Source organism: Muscardinus avellanarius (genome assembly GCF_963383645.1).
Source record: "Muscardinus avellanarius genome assembly, chromosome: 2".
NCBI lineage: Eukaryota > Metazoa > Chordata > Mammalia > Rodentia > Gliridae > Muscardinus > Muscardinus avellanarius.
In genome coordinates, this window is record NC_137787.1 from 8415153 (window position 1) to 8429725 (window position 14573).

Sequence of the window (14573 nt, forward strand, 5' to 3'; positions counted from 1 at the left end):
CACATCAGGAAGTGGGACAAAATGAAGAAAAGACGAGTGATAGAGTGAAACAAAGCACAATTTAAAAGGACAGTTTGGTGCAAGAGAGGCTAAGTTTTCTATGGAGTCGGACACACAGAGGAGCGGCCTTCATTAGAGAAGCAAGGATGTTGCCTCATTTACACTGACCTAAGAAGGTCCTGTCAGAAACAGACAAGGTGGAGTGCTAGAGAACAATGGGTTCTGAGGCAGGAAGAGGGACAGAGGTGACAGAATGGGAGGGGTGGAGAGGGAAAGGAGGAGGTAAACGATGACGATTAGGAGAGGAAGGAGCACTGCCCTTCTACGTGGGCACGTGTAAAGAGACAGATGGGAATCTCCATCAAGAGACTAAAAGGAAAAAGCTGGGGAGGTGAGAAGGTGGGGAAATGGGGAGGAACTTCGGTGTCTCCAAAAGATCTCAGCTTAAAGATGAAAGCGTGTGGGGGCAGAGTTTAAAAAGACGGTGATGGTCGCTTTCTTCTGGAGTTGAAGGGACCGAGGAGGCAGCTAGGGAAGGGGCGGGGATGAAGTCCCGTTAGCGGAGGAGCTATTTCGATGCACTGGGGCCAGGTGGCGGCATGGGGGCGGGGGTGGGAGGAAGGGAGCGAGGACGGCCACGGCGCGGAGGCTGGGGGTCTGCAGCAGGAGTGGCCGCCGGGTGGCGGCTGGCTCCGGCAGGCCGCGGGCGTGGAGTGAGCGGCGGGCGGGCTCCCTGGGCGGGGGCGGGGCGGCATGGCCGCGAGTTCTCCGGCGGCGGCCGCGGAGCCCGAGGTCCAGCCGAGCCTGGCGCGTCGGCCCTAGCGCGGCCTGTCCTCTCGCCGGCCCCTACCTGTCCCGGCCTCCTCTCCGTCCTCTTGGTCGCAAGCTTGGCCTCCCGGCGCCTGACCGCAGGTTGTCAAGCGTCCATGATCGGCCCGGCGTCCAGCGCTTTTCTGCCTCCGCCGACCCGTCGCCCGAGTGGCTCCGCCGGAAACCTCCCCCCGCGGCACTCGGGTTCCGCCCACACGAGGTTCCCCCTACCGAGTTCCCGCCTCCGACCTTCAGTGGGGGCCAGAGCGAGGGGCTTTGGCAGGGCTGCAGCCCGAGAACTGGGCCGGGAGGCAGGTGGCCAGGGCCTCGAGGAAAGGAGTTCGGCTTGGGAGATACTGGGACCCAAACCATAGCGGTCTCCATCACCATCTTGGGTGCCAAGTCCATCATCCCTTTGGCTGAGTGAACCCCATCTCCAGCAGCTCCCTGAAGCAACTGAGGCTTCCCCTCGATTAGGTACTGAGAAATGTTAAGCCAAAAACAACTACTGTTTATTGAACACTGTTTCCATGTGCCAGGTGCTGTGCCTTTATTATCTCGTTGAATTCTCATAACAGTATAGCCTTTATTATTGTCATTTTTCAGGTAAGTTAAATAATCTTAAAAGTCCCAAAGTCCGTACGCCAAAGCACATTTTGAAATAGAGACTATATGAAACCAAAGACTTTTTTTTTGCGGTACTGGGGATGGAACCCAAGGACATTCTACTTCTGAGCTACACCCCCAGCCCTATTTTTTATTCTTTATTTTGAAACAGGGTCTCACTGAATTGCAAAGGGCCTCACTAAGTAGCTGAGGTTGTCCTTGAATCAGGATCTTCCTGTCTCAGCCTCCCGAATGCTGGGTCTCAGCTTCCAAAATGCTGGGATTACAAGCGTGTGCCACCACGCCCGGTTCAAAGACCTATTTTTTTTTTAATGTATTTTGTTTCTTGGGTTTGTTTTTGTTTTGAGGAGTCTTAATTTTTTCGGTACTGGGGATGGAACACAGGGACATTCTCCAAGCTACAACACCTGCCCTATTTTTTATTCTTTATTTTTGAAACAGGGTCTCACTAAGTTGCAGGCAGCCTCAAGAAGTAGCTGAGGCTGGCTGGAAACCTACAATCCTCCCATCTCAGCCTCCCAAGTACCAGGATTACAAGTGTGTGCCACCACAACCAGATATGTTTTGTTTTCAAACTGAGTCTCACTAGGTTGCTGAAAATCTAAGTTGCTGAAGCTGTTCTTGAACCTGTGATCCTCCTGTCTCAGCATCCTCCCAAATACTGGGATTACAGGCTTAAAGACCATGTTCGCAACCTCTGTTCTGAAATGTCTTAAAATAAGCAAGAGATGGGTTGAGTCAACAACAATAACTCTGAACAAAATGTAATTCCAGGCATTAGGTGCTCTCCAACTCTCCTGGAAAGAAGGCTAAGAAATGCCACAAAACTGAACAGTTAAAATTGATTCTTTTAAAGTGTACTCCACAGACTTCCAGGTTTTGAAGTGGAGGAAAGAGCCCTATTTACTTATTGTGCGTTAGAGTGCAGGAGTCAAACAAGACTGATGCTCAGAAATTCAACACCAACCACTTCATTCCCAGCCTTTTCAATTTTTAATTTTGAAACAGGGCCTCCTTGCCGGGCGTGGTGGCGCATGCTTGTAATCCCCACGCTTGGGAGGCTGAGACAGGAGGATCACACGGGTTTGAAGCCAGCCTCAGCTACTTAGTGAGGCTTTCAGCAACTTAGTGAGACCCTGTTTCCAAATAAAACATATTTTTAAAAAAGGTCTGGGAGTATAGCCCAGGGGTAGAAAGCCTCTGGGTTCCACCCCCAGTACCACCAAAAAAATAATAATAATAATTAATAATAATAATAATAATAATAATAACAATGAAACAGGGCCTCCTTAAGTTCTGAGGCTGGCCTTGAACCTGCAATCTATCTGTGGTAGCCTCCCAAGTACTAGGATTATAGGTGCGCACCACTGCACCAGCTCCAATTGATTCATTTATTCAAAAAATTTTATTTGGTGCCTATTATGTTCTAGAGCCTTCATATATTATATGAAGGTAAAAACAAAGTTCCCACCTTCAAAAATTCCCAGCAGGTAGCTGGGCGTGGTGGTGCACACTTGTAATCCCAGCATTTGGGAAGCTGAGACAGGAAGATCATGGTTCATGGACAGCCTCAGCTACTTAGTGAGGCCCTTTGCAACTCAGTGAGACCCTGTTTCAAAATAAAGAATAAAAAATAGGGCTGGGGGTGTAGTTTGGAGGTAGAATGCCTCTAGGTTCCATCCCCAGTACCAAAAAGAAAAAAGAAAAGAAAAAAATTCTCAGCATGGTAAGTGCTGAGAGACAGAACATCACTTTGGAAGTGCAGAATATTTCAGTAAAGAAAAAGCCAGCCCGTTCTCCAGGCAAAAGTGGGAGAAAAGGAGATAGTGACCATGGTTACAGAGGCTGGTACTGTACTGATGCAGATCATATACTGATCATACATATACTGATGCAGAGGAAGAACCCAGAGTGCTGGAGACCAGGAGCAGGAGTGAGAGATGTGCAGAGCTGCAGTCAAGTCAGTACGGTGTTTGGCTTTGTTTGTTTTTTTGTGGGTCTGGGGGTGGAACCCAGGGGCATTTGACCTCCGAGCTACACCCCCTGCCCAATTTTTTATTCTTTTATTTTGAAGCCAGCCTCAGCTACTTAGTGAGGCTTTCAGCAACTTAGTGAGACCCTGTTTCCAAATAAAACATATTTTTAAAAAAGGTCTGGGAGTATAGCCCAGGGGTAGAAAGCCTCTGGGTTCCACCCCCAGTACCACCAAAAAAATAATAATAATAATTAATAATAATAATAATAATAATAATAATAATAACAATGAAACAGGGCCTCCTTAAGTTCTGAGGCTGGCCTTGAACCTGCAATCTATCTGTGGTAGCCTCCCAAGTACTAGGATTATAGGTGCGCACCACTGCACCAGCTCCAATTGATTCATTTATTCAAAAAATTTTATTTGGTGCCTATTATGTTCTAGAGCCTTCATATATTATATGAAGGTAAAAACAAAGTTCCCACCTTCAAAAATTCCCAGCAGGTAGCTGGGCTGTCCACGAACCGCGATCCTCAGGTCTCAGCCTCCCAAATGCTGGGATTACAAGCATGCGCCACCGCGCCCGGCTGAACCCAGGGCTTTCTACCTCCAAGCTACACCTAATATGGGTTTGGGAATTCACATGTCAGGTACTGTACCCAGTAAAACTCTAACTAGAGCAAAGTGCCCACGTTGGAGAGCTCACAACCCCGAGAGAGAGGCCCTCCTGAGCATGACAGAGGGTTACAACAGGACCCTAGAGGAACAAGTAAGGCTCTCCTGATTGTGGCCAGGGGGAGGTGACTTAGGGCAGGCATCTGGAGGAAGTAAGACTTGAGTTGAACATGGGAAAATGAGCACACAAATCACAAAGGGCATAAGCAAATGAAATTTTTACTTTATCTTAAGGGCACTGGGAAGCTGGGTATGGTATTGGACCCTGTGATCCCAGTACTTGGGACTCTGAGACAGATCGTAGAGCTCAGAGGTAAGAATGCCCTTGGTAAGAATTCCCAGCTTAAAAGGGGTGTAGCTTGAGCCGGGCGTGGTGGCACATGCTTGTAATCCCAGCACTTGGAAAGCTGAGACAGGAGGATGGCGCAGGTTCGAAGACAGCCGCGCACGCTGGCTTAGGAGACCCTGTTTCCAAATAAAAATGTAAAAATAGGTCTGGGAGTGTAGCCCGGAGGTAGAAGGGCTTCCAGGAACCCCAGTACCACCAAATACACACACACACACACACACACACACACACACACACACACACACACACACATATATAATGTCTGGGAGTATAGCCTGGAGGTAGAAAGCTCCTGGGTTCCTCCCCTAGTACCACAAAAAAAGGGGGGAGGGGGTTTCTTAGAGATAGAATGCCCTGGGTTCAATTACCAGTACCAATTTAAAATATATTTCCATTTTTAAAAGCTGGAATTAGCTGGGCATGGTGGCACACGCTATAATCCCAGTACTTGGAAGGCTGAGACAGGAGGATCACAGAATCATGGCCAGCCTCATCTACTTAGTGAGGCTGTCAGCAACTTAGTGACACCCTGTTTCAAAATAGAGTATTAAAAATAGGGCTGGGGGACGCCGGGCGTGGTGGCGCACGCTTGTAATCCCCACGTTTGGGAGGCGAAGACAGGAGGACCTTGCAGGTTCGAAGCCAACCTCGCTGGCTTAAGAGACCCTGTTTTAAATAAATAAAAAATAGGGCTGGGGGTGTAGCTTGGAGGTAAAATGCCCCTAGGTTCCAACCCCAGTACTGCAAATAAATAAATAATAAATAAATAAATAAATAAATAAATAAATAGCTGGGATAGAGTCAGGTGTGGTGCTACATGCTTATAATCCCAGTACTTGGAAGGCTAAGACAGGAGGATCATGGTTCGCAGCCAGCCTCAGCAACTTGTGAGGCCCTCCATAACTTAATGAGACCCTGTTTCAAAAATGAATAAGCCGGGCATGGTGGCGCACGCTTGTAATCCCCGCGCTTGGGAGGCTGTGACAGGAGGATTGCACAGGTTCGAAGCCAGCCTCAGCTACCTAGTGAGGCTCTCAGCAACTTAGTGAGACCCTGTTTCCAAATAAAATATAAAATAGGTCTGGGAGTGTAGCCCTGAGGTAGAAAGCCTCTGCGTTCCACCTCTGGTACCACCAAAAAAAAAAAAAAAAAGAAAAAAAAGAAAAAAAAGAAAAAGAAAATAGGGCTGGGGGTAGAGCTTAGAGGTAGAATGCCCCAGGGTTCAATCCCTTATACTACAGAAAATAATTAATAATTTGTTTCAAAACACCAATAAGAAGGTGAAAAGACAAGCCACAGCCTTGGAAAAGATATTATGCAAAGCATATATCAAAGAACTCTGCATTCCAACTGTGTACAGAACTAAAAATGAATAAGAAGACAAACAGCCCAATTTTTTTTTTGAACTGGGGAGGAAACCCAGAGGGATTCTACCTCTGAGCTACAACCCTAGCCCCCATTTTATTTTTGTTTCGAAACAGGGTCTCACTAGGTTCATAAGAGTCTCACTACTGCCGGGCGTGGTGGCGCACGCTCGTAACCCCAGCATTTGGAGGCTGAGACCTGGAGGATCGTGGTTCGCAGACAGCCTCAGCTACTTAGTGAGGCCCTCTGCAACTCAGTGAGACCCGATTTCAAAATAAAGAATAAAAATAAGGCAGGAGATGTAGCTCAGAGGTCAAATGCCCCTGAGTTCCATCCCCAGACCCACACACACACAAAAAAAAGAGTCTCACTACTTACTGAGGCTGTCCTTGAACCTGTGATCCTCCTGTCTCAGCCTCCCAAGTACTGGGATTACAAGCATGCTCCACCCAGCAAACAGCCCAATTTTAAAAAATGGGCAAAAGACTTGAACAAGTACTCCATAAAAACAGAGCATTCAAATTGTCAATAGGCATATGAAAAGGTACTCAACATCAGAAAATTTTAAATAAATACCTGGATGAGATACCATATTTAGCCAAAGTGGCTAAAATTAAAAAGGCTGACAACAACCACCCTATTAACAAAGGTAAGAGGCAACTAGAACTTTCATACGTTGCTGGTGATGGTATAAATTGTACAATCATTTTGGAAAACTAGCAGTACCTACTGTTGCTGATCATGTGACCCTACAAGCCAACAGCTACTCTCCTAGAAATGTGTGCACGTGTCCACAACAAAAACAACAACAACAAAGCCAGGTGTGGTGGCGCACACTTGTAATCAATCCCTGCACTTGGGAGGCTGAGACAGGAGGATCACACAGGTTCGAAGCCAGCCTCAGCTACTTAGTGGGGCCCTCGACAACTCAGTGAGACCCTGTTTCAAGAAAATAAAGAGCCAGGCGTGGTGGTGGCACATGCTTGTAATCCCAGCATTCAGTAGGCTGAGACAGGAAGATCACGGTTCATGGACAGCATCGGCTATCTAGTGAGGCCCTCCGCAACTTAGTGAGACCCTGTTTCAAAATAAAGAATAAAAAACAAGGCAGTGGATATAGCTCAGAGGCAAAATGCCCCTGGGTTCCATCCCCAGGACCACAAAAAAAAAAAAAAAAAAAGCAAAAAAGCTAGGCATGGTGATGCACACCTGTAATCCCAATCATTGGGAGGCTTCGACAAGAGGATCACAGGTTCTAGGCCAGTGTCAGCAACTTAGTGAAATCCTGTTTCAAAATAAAAATAAAATAGGACTGGGGGTGTAGCTCAGAGGTAGAATGCCCAGGGGCACAAAGGAAAAAAAAAAACAGATACCCACCAACAGTAGAATAAACAGTAGAAGAAATGGTGGCATATTCGTACTATGGGATACTACAAAGTAAATGAAAACAACAACGTAAAAAGGAACACACATCATGATGCATCTCACAGAAATATCAGGGAACAAGAACGCCAGACATAGCTGGGCCCAGTGGCACATGCGTATAATCTCAATACTTGGGAGCCTGAGACAGGAGAACCAAGGCCAGCCTCAGCAATTCAGCAAGCCCTCCAGCAAGTTAGTGAGACTCTGTTTCAAAATAAAAATAAAATTTGGCTGGGGATACAGCTCAGAGGTAGACATCCCTGAGTTCAATTCCCAGGACCACACACACACAAAGAAAGCCAGACATACACTATACATGCTGTATGATTACATATAAGTAAAGTTCAAGTACAGACAAACTTATCTATGGTGCTAAAGTCAAAAGGATGGCTCCCTCCAGATGTGACTCTGCAGTGCAGACTGGGAAGGGGGACGATGAGTGCCAAAGATGTTCTACATCTCATTTGGGGTTATGGAAACAGGGGTGTACCCGTGGGAAAACAGGGGCATACATGTGAAAATTGTTCCCTTTACTGCATGCATGCAGTAAAAGTTTAACATGGAAAAAAATCCTACCCATCCTTCAAGATCAAGTCCCACCTCCTCTATGAAGTTTGTCAGCTGCTTAAAACTCTCCCGCTCGGCATTCTTTCCTGTGAGGACTCTTATGTCATTTCTTCTATGCCAATCATCACACTCCATCTTGAATCTCAGCGGACTCTCTTTATTTCCCTAAATATATGGTCATATTCCTAGTGACAGTGACCATGTCTTTCACCTTTCACCCACTCAGTGCCTGACAAATAATAAAAGCTAAAAGCTTATTTGTTGAGTTGCATGGAAGAAAAAATTGGGTGGGTGCCCAGATGGGTGAAAAGGGGGCCAGGAAGAGGAAGCAAGGCCGAGGAGAAGACATAGAAGACTTCAAGGAAACCATGACTTCCACCGATTTCTTCTTGAAATTACACTAAATGTCACCTTGAGTGACAAGGAGGAACAAGTCGAAACACCGAGTCCTACCTAGACTGAGGATAAACAAATATCACACTTCCTCATTTGCAGGAAATCCACCAAATACGTGCTTACCTAGCCCTGGATTGGAAAACTGCTCATCAAAGAGAATAACAATCACATTGCCACGCTACTAAAAATATCCCCTCCCTAGTGTGACCCAGTCTGCGGGTCAGCCGACTGAGGGCCGCTTAGGACCGCTTTCTAACTCTGCCCCAACTTGCTGAGGGCTGTAAACAATCTCTCACCTCTCTGCGTCTCAATTTCCTCACGAGTAAAAACTGAGATTGAATTATCAAATTCCTTAAGGGTCCCTCGGTATGGTTATTCCCAGTATACAATCAATATCTCTCCCAGTCCGAAGCAGGAAATCCCCGCCAAACGCTTCAAAGGCGCCCCAGACCAACAAAAGAGCACGGTTTGAGGAAGTCATTTTGTCCCGTAATCTTTCATGGTTTAATCGATGTTTCTGTTTGTTGTTTGCAGCCTTACCATGATTTGCAGGGGACTTCTGAGTTCCACGTAAACAGAAGTTAATTCTCTGTGGACTGTCATCTTCTTTTGAAGGTGAAGAGGGTCTTCCCGCCTGGTTTCAAGTCTCTGATGCAGAAACCACCCACCCTGCGAGCAGGCTCCTGAATTTGCGCACACTGCGCGGCACACTGAGTCTAAGTTAGAAGAGCGGGGCGCGGGGCATGCTGGTATTTGTAGTCCTGGCCTCTCCGCGGAGCGCCGGGATCTGTGGTCCCCCGAGCTGGAAAGCTGGGAAATGTAGTCTCCGCCACTTCGCACAGTGCAACCTGCCTTCGTCTCCGTCAGGTAGTATACCCAGCGGCGGGAGCGGGTCCCTCGAGTCTCTGCAGCTCCCAGGCCAACCCTCCGCTGGGGCAAACTGTAGGCAACAACATCGAAAAGAAATTTCGGTCCTGTGGGACTTCTTGGGGCGGGCCTTTCCCATGGACGCTCTCCGTCCCCCTGCGAAGCCGCTGAGCGTTCCTATTGGCCGGTCAGAATGCCAGTCGCCGAGCCGGGGTTCCTATTGGCTTCGGGGCGGGCGCTCGGAGGCTAGAGGGAAGGAGAAGGGATCAGGAGCGGGAGCGAGGGGAGGGAGAGGCCGGTCCGGGTCTGGCCGCTGCCGCTGCTCGCCCGAGGTCTCCAGGCCGGGCTGCGGCTCCATCCTCGGCGCCTGGACACGGTCTGCGAGGCTCCGCCAGCCAGCGTGGGAGAGCCGCGGGCGGCGGCCGCCGCATCATGTCAGCCAAGGACGAGCGGGCCCGGGAGATCCTGAGAGGCTTCAAACTGTATCCGCCCGGGAGCGGGGCGGGGCGGGCGGGAGCGCTCGGGAGGCGGCCGCTCCCCGGGGAGCCGCGCCGGGGAGGGGGCGCGGGTGGGCGCCGGGCCGGGGGCGGCGGGCCCCGGCGGGAGGCGGCGCCGGGCGCCCGCGGGAGGAGGCGGGGGTCGTTGGCGGGAGCCGGGCGGAGGCGGAGGGGCCGGGCCGGCTGCGGGGGGCGCCGGCGGCGGGGAGGCGGGGGCCTGGGGGCGGCGGCCGCGCCCCCGGGCTTGGGCGAGGGCGAGGGCCGAGGGGGCGCGGCGGGCGGGCCTCCGAGCCTCCGAGCGGCCCTGGCGGGAAGCCCCCCCGGGGGCCCGGGAAAGTGACTCGGGGCCGATGACCTTGCGTGGGACGAACGCAGCGGCCGGTGGGGAACTCTCTCGGCCCCCGCCCTCCTCCACCCCGTCTTGTTTCCACAACTTCTGTCCCTCACTTGTGGCTTCTTCCCAGGGCTGGAGAAGTGACGAAGGTGGGGAGAGGAACCCAAGAGCTCCTCGTCGTAGGCTCTCCTGGCCTTTGGGGGCACTGATGTCGCTGCTTCTCCTCTCAGCTCCTCCGCTCTCTTTCCAGCAAGACGGGCACCGGGACCTTGTGTGCGGTGCCCCGAGGTACTCTGGTGGCACTGAGACTCGGAGCTAAGGGATCTTTGCCCGCGGGCCCTGGCTGGTGAACCCTAGCTGTGAGGGAGCTGTCCAGCGATTCTGTGACTGTCTGGAGGTCAGGTGGGTAGGATGTAGTAGGCTATAGAAATCATTGCCTCAGGCCTGTTGTGCCGCAGCCCCCTCTCCTTAAAGTAGTAAGGAAGCTTTGTGGTTTAAGTCCGATAGTTTTGTCTGTCACCATCAGAAGCAAAGGAAAAATAAGTTGATACCGTGTATTCCATTTTTACAATCTTCACCTTAATCTTTCTTTCAGACCATCTCAACAATATGAATAGGTCCTAGATTCCTCCCTCGGTGAAATGCCATCATCCTTTTAGTGCCCCTTCCCCTGGAGGTTTAGTAAAGCACTGTCCTCTGAGCTGCCTGTTGTATTTTCACAATGCCCATCACACCCGTGCAAATTTTAATTGCCTTGTCATAGTTAGAAGTTAGGTTGGTAGTAAATTTTAGAACACAATGAAAAAAGATATGGGAAGTTTGAGATGTATAAATGAAAGCCTTATCAATATTGCACACTGCCATTGATGATAAACTTTCAGTACTTTTGTGTAGTGAAATTTTATAACTACTCGTTTTAGCTCCATGTACTTTCCTTTATTTCTCTTCAAAATGGAACCTGTGCATAGAAAAGGATGACTGAAGCGTTAGAAAAGCTGTGGCATGGATATATATATATATATATATATATATATAGTCACTTAACATGTATACCTTGTACAGTAAACTAGAGACTATGGAAAACAGAGATTTCAGAAACAATTATTTCTGTCTAATTGTAATTAACATTGCTGAAAACAAGAAATGTTTTGAACAAAGCAGAAAAGGAAAGTTTGAGCTTCTTACCTTCCATCTTGACTTTCAAACCTGTTGAGAAAGAGGCTAAGGAACAAATGTAGGGACGAAAAAAAAGACTAGAAAACTTACCTGTATCGGCCCACTCAAAGGAGAGGTGAATTAACCAATTCAGTGATGATATTGGGGCATCAGGAAATAGATTTTTTTTTTTTTTTTGTGGTACTGGGGTTCCTGGAAGCCCTTCTACCTCCGGGCTATACTCCCAGACCTATTTTTACATTTTTATTTGGAAACAGGGTCTCCTAAGCCAGCGCTCGCTGCTGACTTCGAACCTGCGCGATCCTCCTGTCTCTGCCTCCCAAGCGCGGGGATTACAAGCGTGCGCCACCACGCCCGGCCCAGGAAATAGATTTTCATGGAAAGCTTGACTCCAGCTGACCGAATCATGAAGCACAAGGGAAACAGCCACATAAATATTAGCACCAGAGCAATGGAGTGCTCATCTGCTAGCCTTTATTGGCATTGTGTGCAGGTGCCCTGAGGTTGTTGCACTGAAACTTCTAGCAAAGAAATCTTTGAGATACCTTCGACTGAGATAGAAGAGACAAACAGGAACTTTAGGATTTGCTCATACTTTTATGAAAAAAAAGATAGTAATAATGTGCTGGAAACTATATGATTATTATCCACCTATTACTGGGTAAACATGATTTTTCAGAATGGTCTTTAGGAGTGTCTATTAAGCCGGGCGTGGTGGCGCACGCTTGTAATCCCCACGCTTGGAAGGCTGAGACAGAAGGATCGCGCTGGTTCGAAGTCAGCAGCGAGCGCTGGCTTAGGAGACCCTGTTTCCAAATTTAAAAAAAAATAGGTCTGGGAGTGTAGCCCGGAGGTAGAAGGGCTTCCAGGAACCCCAGTACCACCCAAAAAAAAAAAAAAAGTGTCTATTAATAGTGTCTGTCATTTATTACTACAAAAAGAAAACCCTCTTAGGACAATGTTGACAATACTCAATTTTCCACATTGACTATGTCAATCTATTTGATTTTTGCAAATTTGGAAAACAAATAATTTTTGTTTGTGTGTGTGTTACTGGGGGATGGAACCCAGGGGCTTTCTACCTCTGGGCTATACTCCCAGCCCTATTTTTATAATTTATTTGGAAACAGGGTCTCACTAAGTTGCTGAGAGCCTCACTAAGTAGCTGAGGCTGGCTTCAAACCTGTGTGATCCTCCTGCCTCAGCCTCCCAAGTACTGGGATTACAAGCGTGCGCCACCACACCCGGCTAGTTTTATATTTTAATATATATTTTCCTGCATCCCTCACTCCCCTAGAGAGGTGGTATGATACATAGCAGTTAAGAGCTATACTGGAGCTAGGTGTGTGGCCCCTGGATGTAATCCCAAGAGGACTGAGGCTAGCAACTTAGTGAGACCCTTTGTCAAAATAAAAAGGGCTGGGGGTGTAGGTCAGTGCTAGAGTGCTACTAGGTTCAACCCCCAGTGCTGCTAAAAAAAAAAAGGGGGGGTAGCTAGACTGAAGAGTTGAACTGCCTACATTGGAATTCTAGCCCTGTACTCCCAGTAGTAGTCCCCGAGCAGCTTCTTTAAATATCTGCCTCAGTTTCCTCACATGAGCCAGACATGGTGGTGCATGCTTGTAATCCCAGTACTTGGGAGGCCAAGACTAGAGGATTGCAGGTTCGCAGCCAGCCCCAGCTAGTGAGGCCCTGTTTCAAAATAAAGAGAAAAAATTAGGGCTGGGAGTGTAGTTCAGAGGTAGAATGCTTCTGGGTTCAATCCCCAGGGCCACCACCAAAACTAAATTTCTTCGTGTGTGAAGTGGAAATAATAACAGGACCTGTCTTTGTGAGGCTGTTGTGCGAATAAATGAGTCGATATCTGAAGCATTTAGCACAGCTCCTGAGCATAGTAAGCACTATGCATGGGCTAGAATTATTGTTGTTGTTAGAAAAGTTACAAGTCTCATATTTGGCCATTTCATTTTTTCATATTAACTACTCATTAATTTTGGTTTTGCCCATTTTGCTATTGAATTGCTTATTTTTCCCGTTGCTTTAGGTGTATTCTCTATATATTTTATTATTATTTCCTGTTGTGTATATTGCAAATATTTTCTTTCAGTGTAAATTTGTCTTTTTTCATTGAACAGAATCTGCGTGTGGAAGGGGAGTTACTGTTGCTAGAACCCAGGGGCATTCAACTCCAAGCTACATGCCCAGCCTATTTTATTTTTATTTTGAAACAGAATCTTACTAGGTTGATGAGTCTCACTACTTCTGAGACTGTCCTCTCACACCCGCAATCCTCCTGTCTCAGCCTCCCAAACACTGGGATTACGGGCATCTACCATCATGCCTAGTTTGCACAGAATTTTTAAATTATTTCAAATTTGTCAATATTTTCCATTTGGTTCCATCAGTTAGTCTATTCTTTTCTTATAGTTTTAAAATAAAGACATGGGAGCCATGTGTGGTGGCGCATACTTGTAATCCCCGCGCTTGGGCGGCTGAGACAGGAGGATCACACAGGTTCGAAGCCAGCCTCAGCTACTTAGTGAGGCTCTCGGTAACTTAGTGAGACCCTGTTTCCAAATGAAATATATTTTTTAAAAAATAGGTCTGGGAGCCGGGCGTGGTGGCGCACGCTTGTAATCCCCACGCTTGGGAGGCAGAGACAGGAGGATCGCGCAGGTTCGAAGCCAGCCGCGCGCGCTGGCTTAGGAGACCCTGTTTCCAAATAAAAAATGTAAAAATAGGTCTGGGAGTGTAGCCCGGAGGTAGAAGGGCTTCCAGGAACCCCAGTACCACCAAAAAAAAAAAATAGGTCTGGGAATATAGTCCGGAAGTAGAATGCCTCTGAGAGATAGATAGATACTGGGGATTAAGCACAAGGCAATCTACTGTCAAGCTACACCCCCAGGCCTATTTTTTATTTTGAAACAGGGTCGTACTAGGTTGATGAGAGTCTCAGTACTTGCTGAGGCTGTCCTCAAACATGTGATCCTCCTGTCTCAGCCTCCTAAGTACTGAGATTGCAAGCATGCACCACCATGCCCAGCTTTTTTTTTTTTTGGTACTGGGGGTGGAACCCAGGGGCCTTGTACCTCAGTTCTACACCTCCAGACCTTTTTTTTTTTTTTTAAACAGGGTCTCACTAAGTTGCTAAGAGCCTCACTAAGCTGCCAAGGCTGGCTTGGAACCTGTGATCTTTCTATCTCAGCCTCCCAAGGACTTGGATTGTAAGCATGCGCCACCATGCCCAGCTCATTCATTTCTTTTCATGCCTGTACACACTTGGTGTATTATCATGGTTTTCTCGCGTGGTGTAGTATAGTTTACAGTATGATTGCCGTTTCATGAACAGAGTCTATGTTTAAAGTCATACTGTACCTGGATATGGTGGCACATGACTGTATTCTCAGTACTTGGAGGATTACAGGAATGTTTTAGTACTTTATTGTCACATCATAATATAAATCATGTTAGCCAGGCATGGCAGTGTACAATTGTAATCCCAGTACCTGG

At 47.8% G+C, this 14573-nt stretch overlaps 2 protein-coding genes across 2 annotated transcripts in view; one reads left to right on the top strand and one right to left on the bottom strand.

The window, feature by feature from the left end:
• COPS7B (COP9 signalosome subunit 7B) overlaps window positions 1-8792 on the bottom strand; it is a gene marked incomplete at its 5' end in the record, with an annotated part of 32572 nt that extends 23780 nt beyond the window's left edge. The window contains one exon of the mRNA XM_080689927.1: window positions 8730-8792. Coding sequence (XP_080546053.1) covers window positions 8730-8792 — 63 coding nt within the window. The remainder of the gene's footprint in view (window positions 1-8729) is intronic.
• Window positions 8793-9488: 696 nt separating this feature from the next.
• PDE6D (phosphodiesterase 6D) overlaps window positions 9489-14573 on the top strand; it is a gene marked incomplete at its 5' end in the record, with an annotated part of 58162 nt that continues 53077 nt past the window's right edge. The window contains one exon of the mRNA XM_080689672.1: window positions 9489-9538. Coding sequence (XP_080545798.1) covers window positions 9489-9538 — 50 coding nt within the window. The remainder of the gene's footprint in view (window positions 9539-14573) is intronic.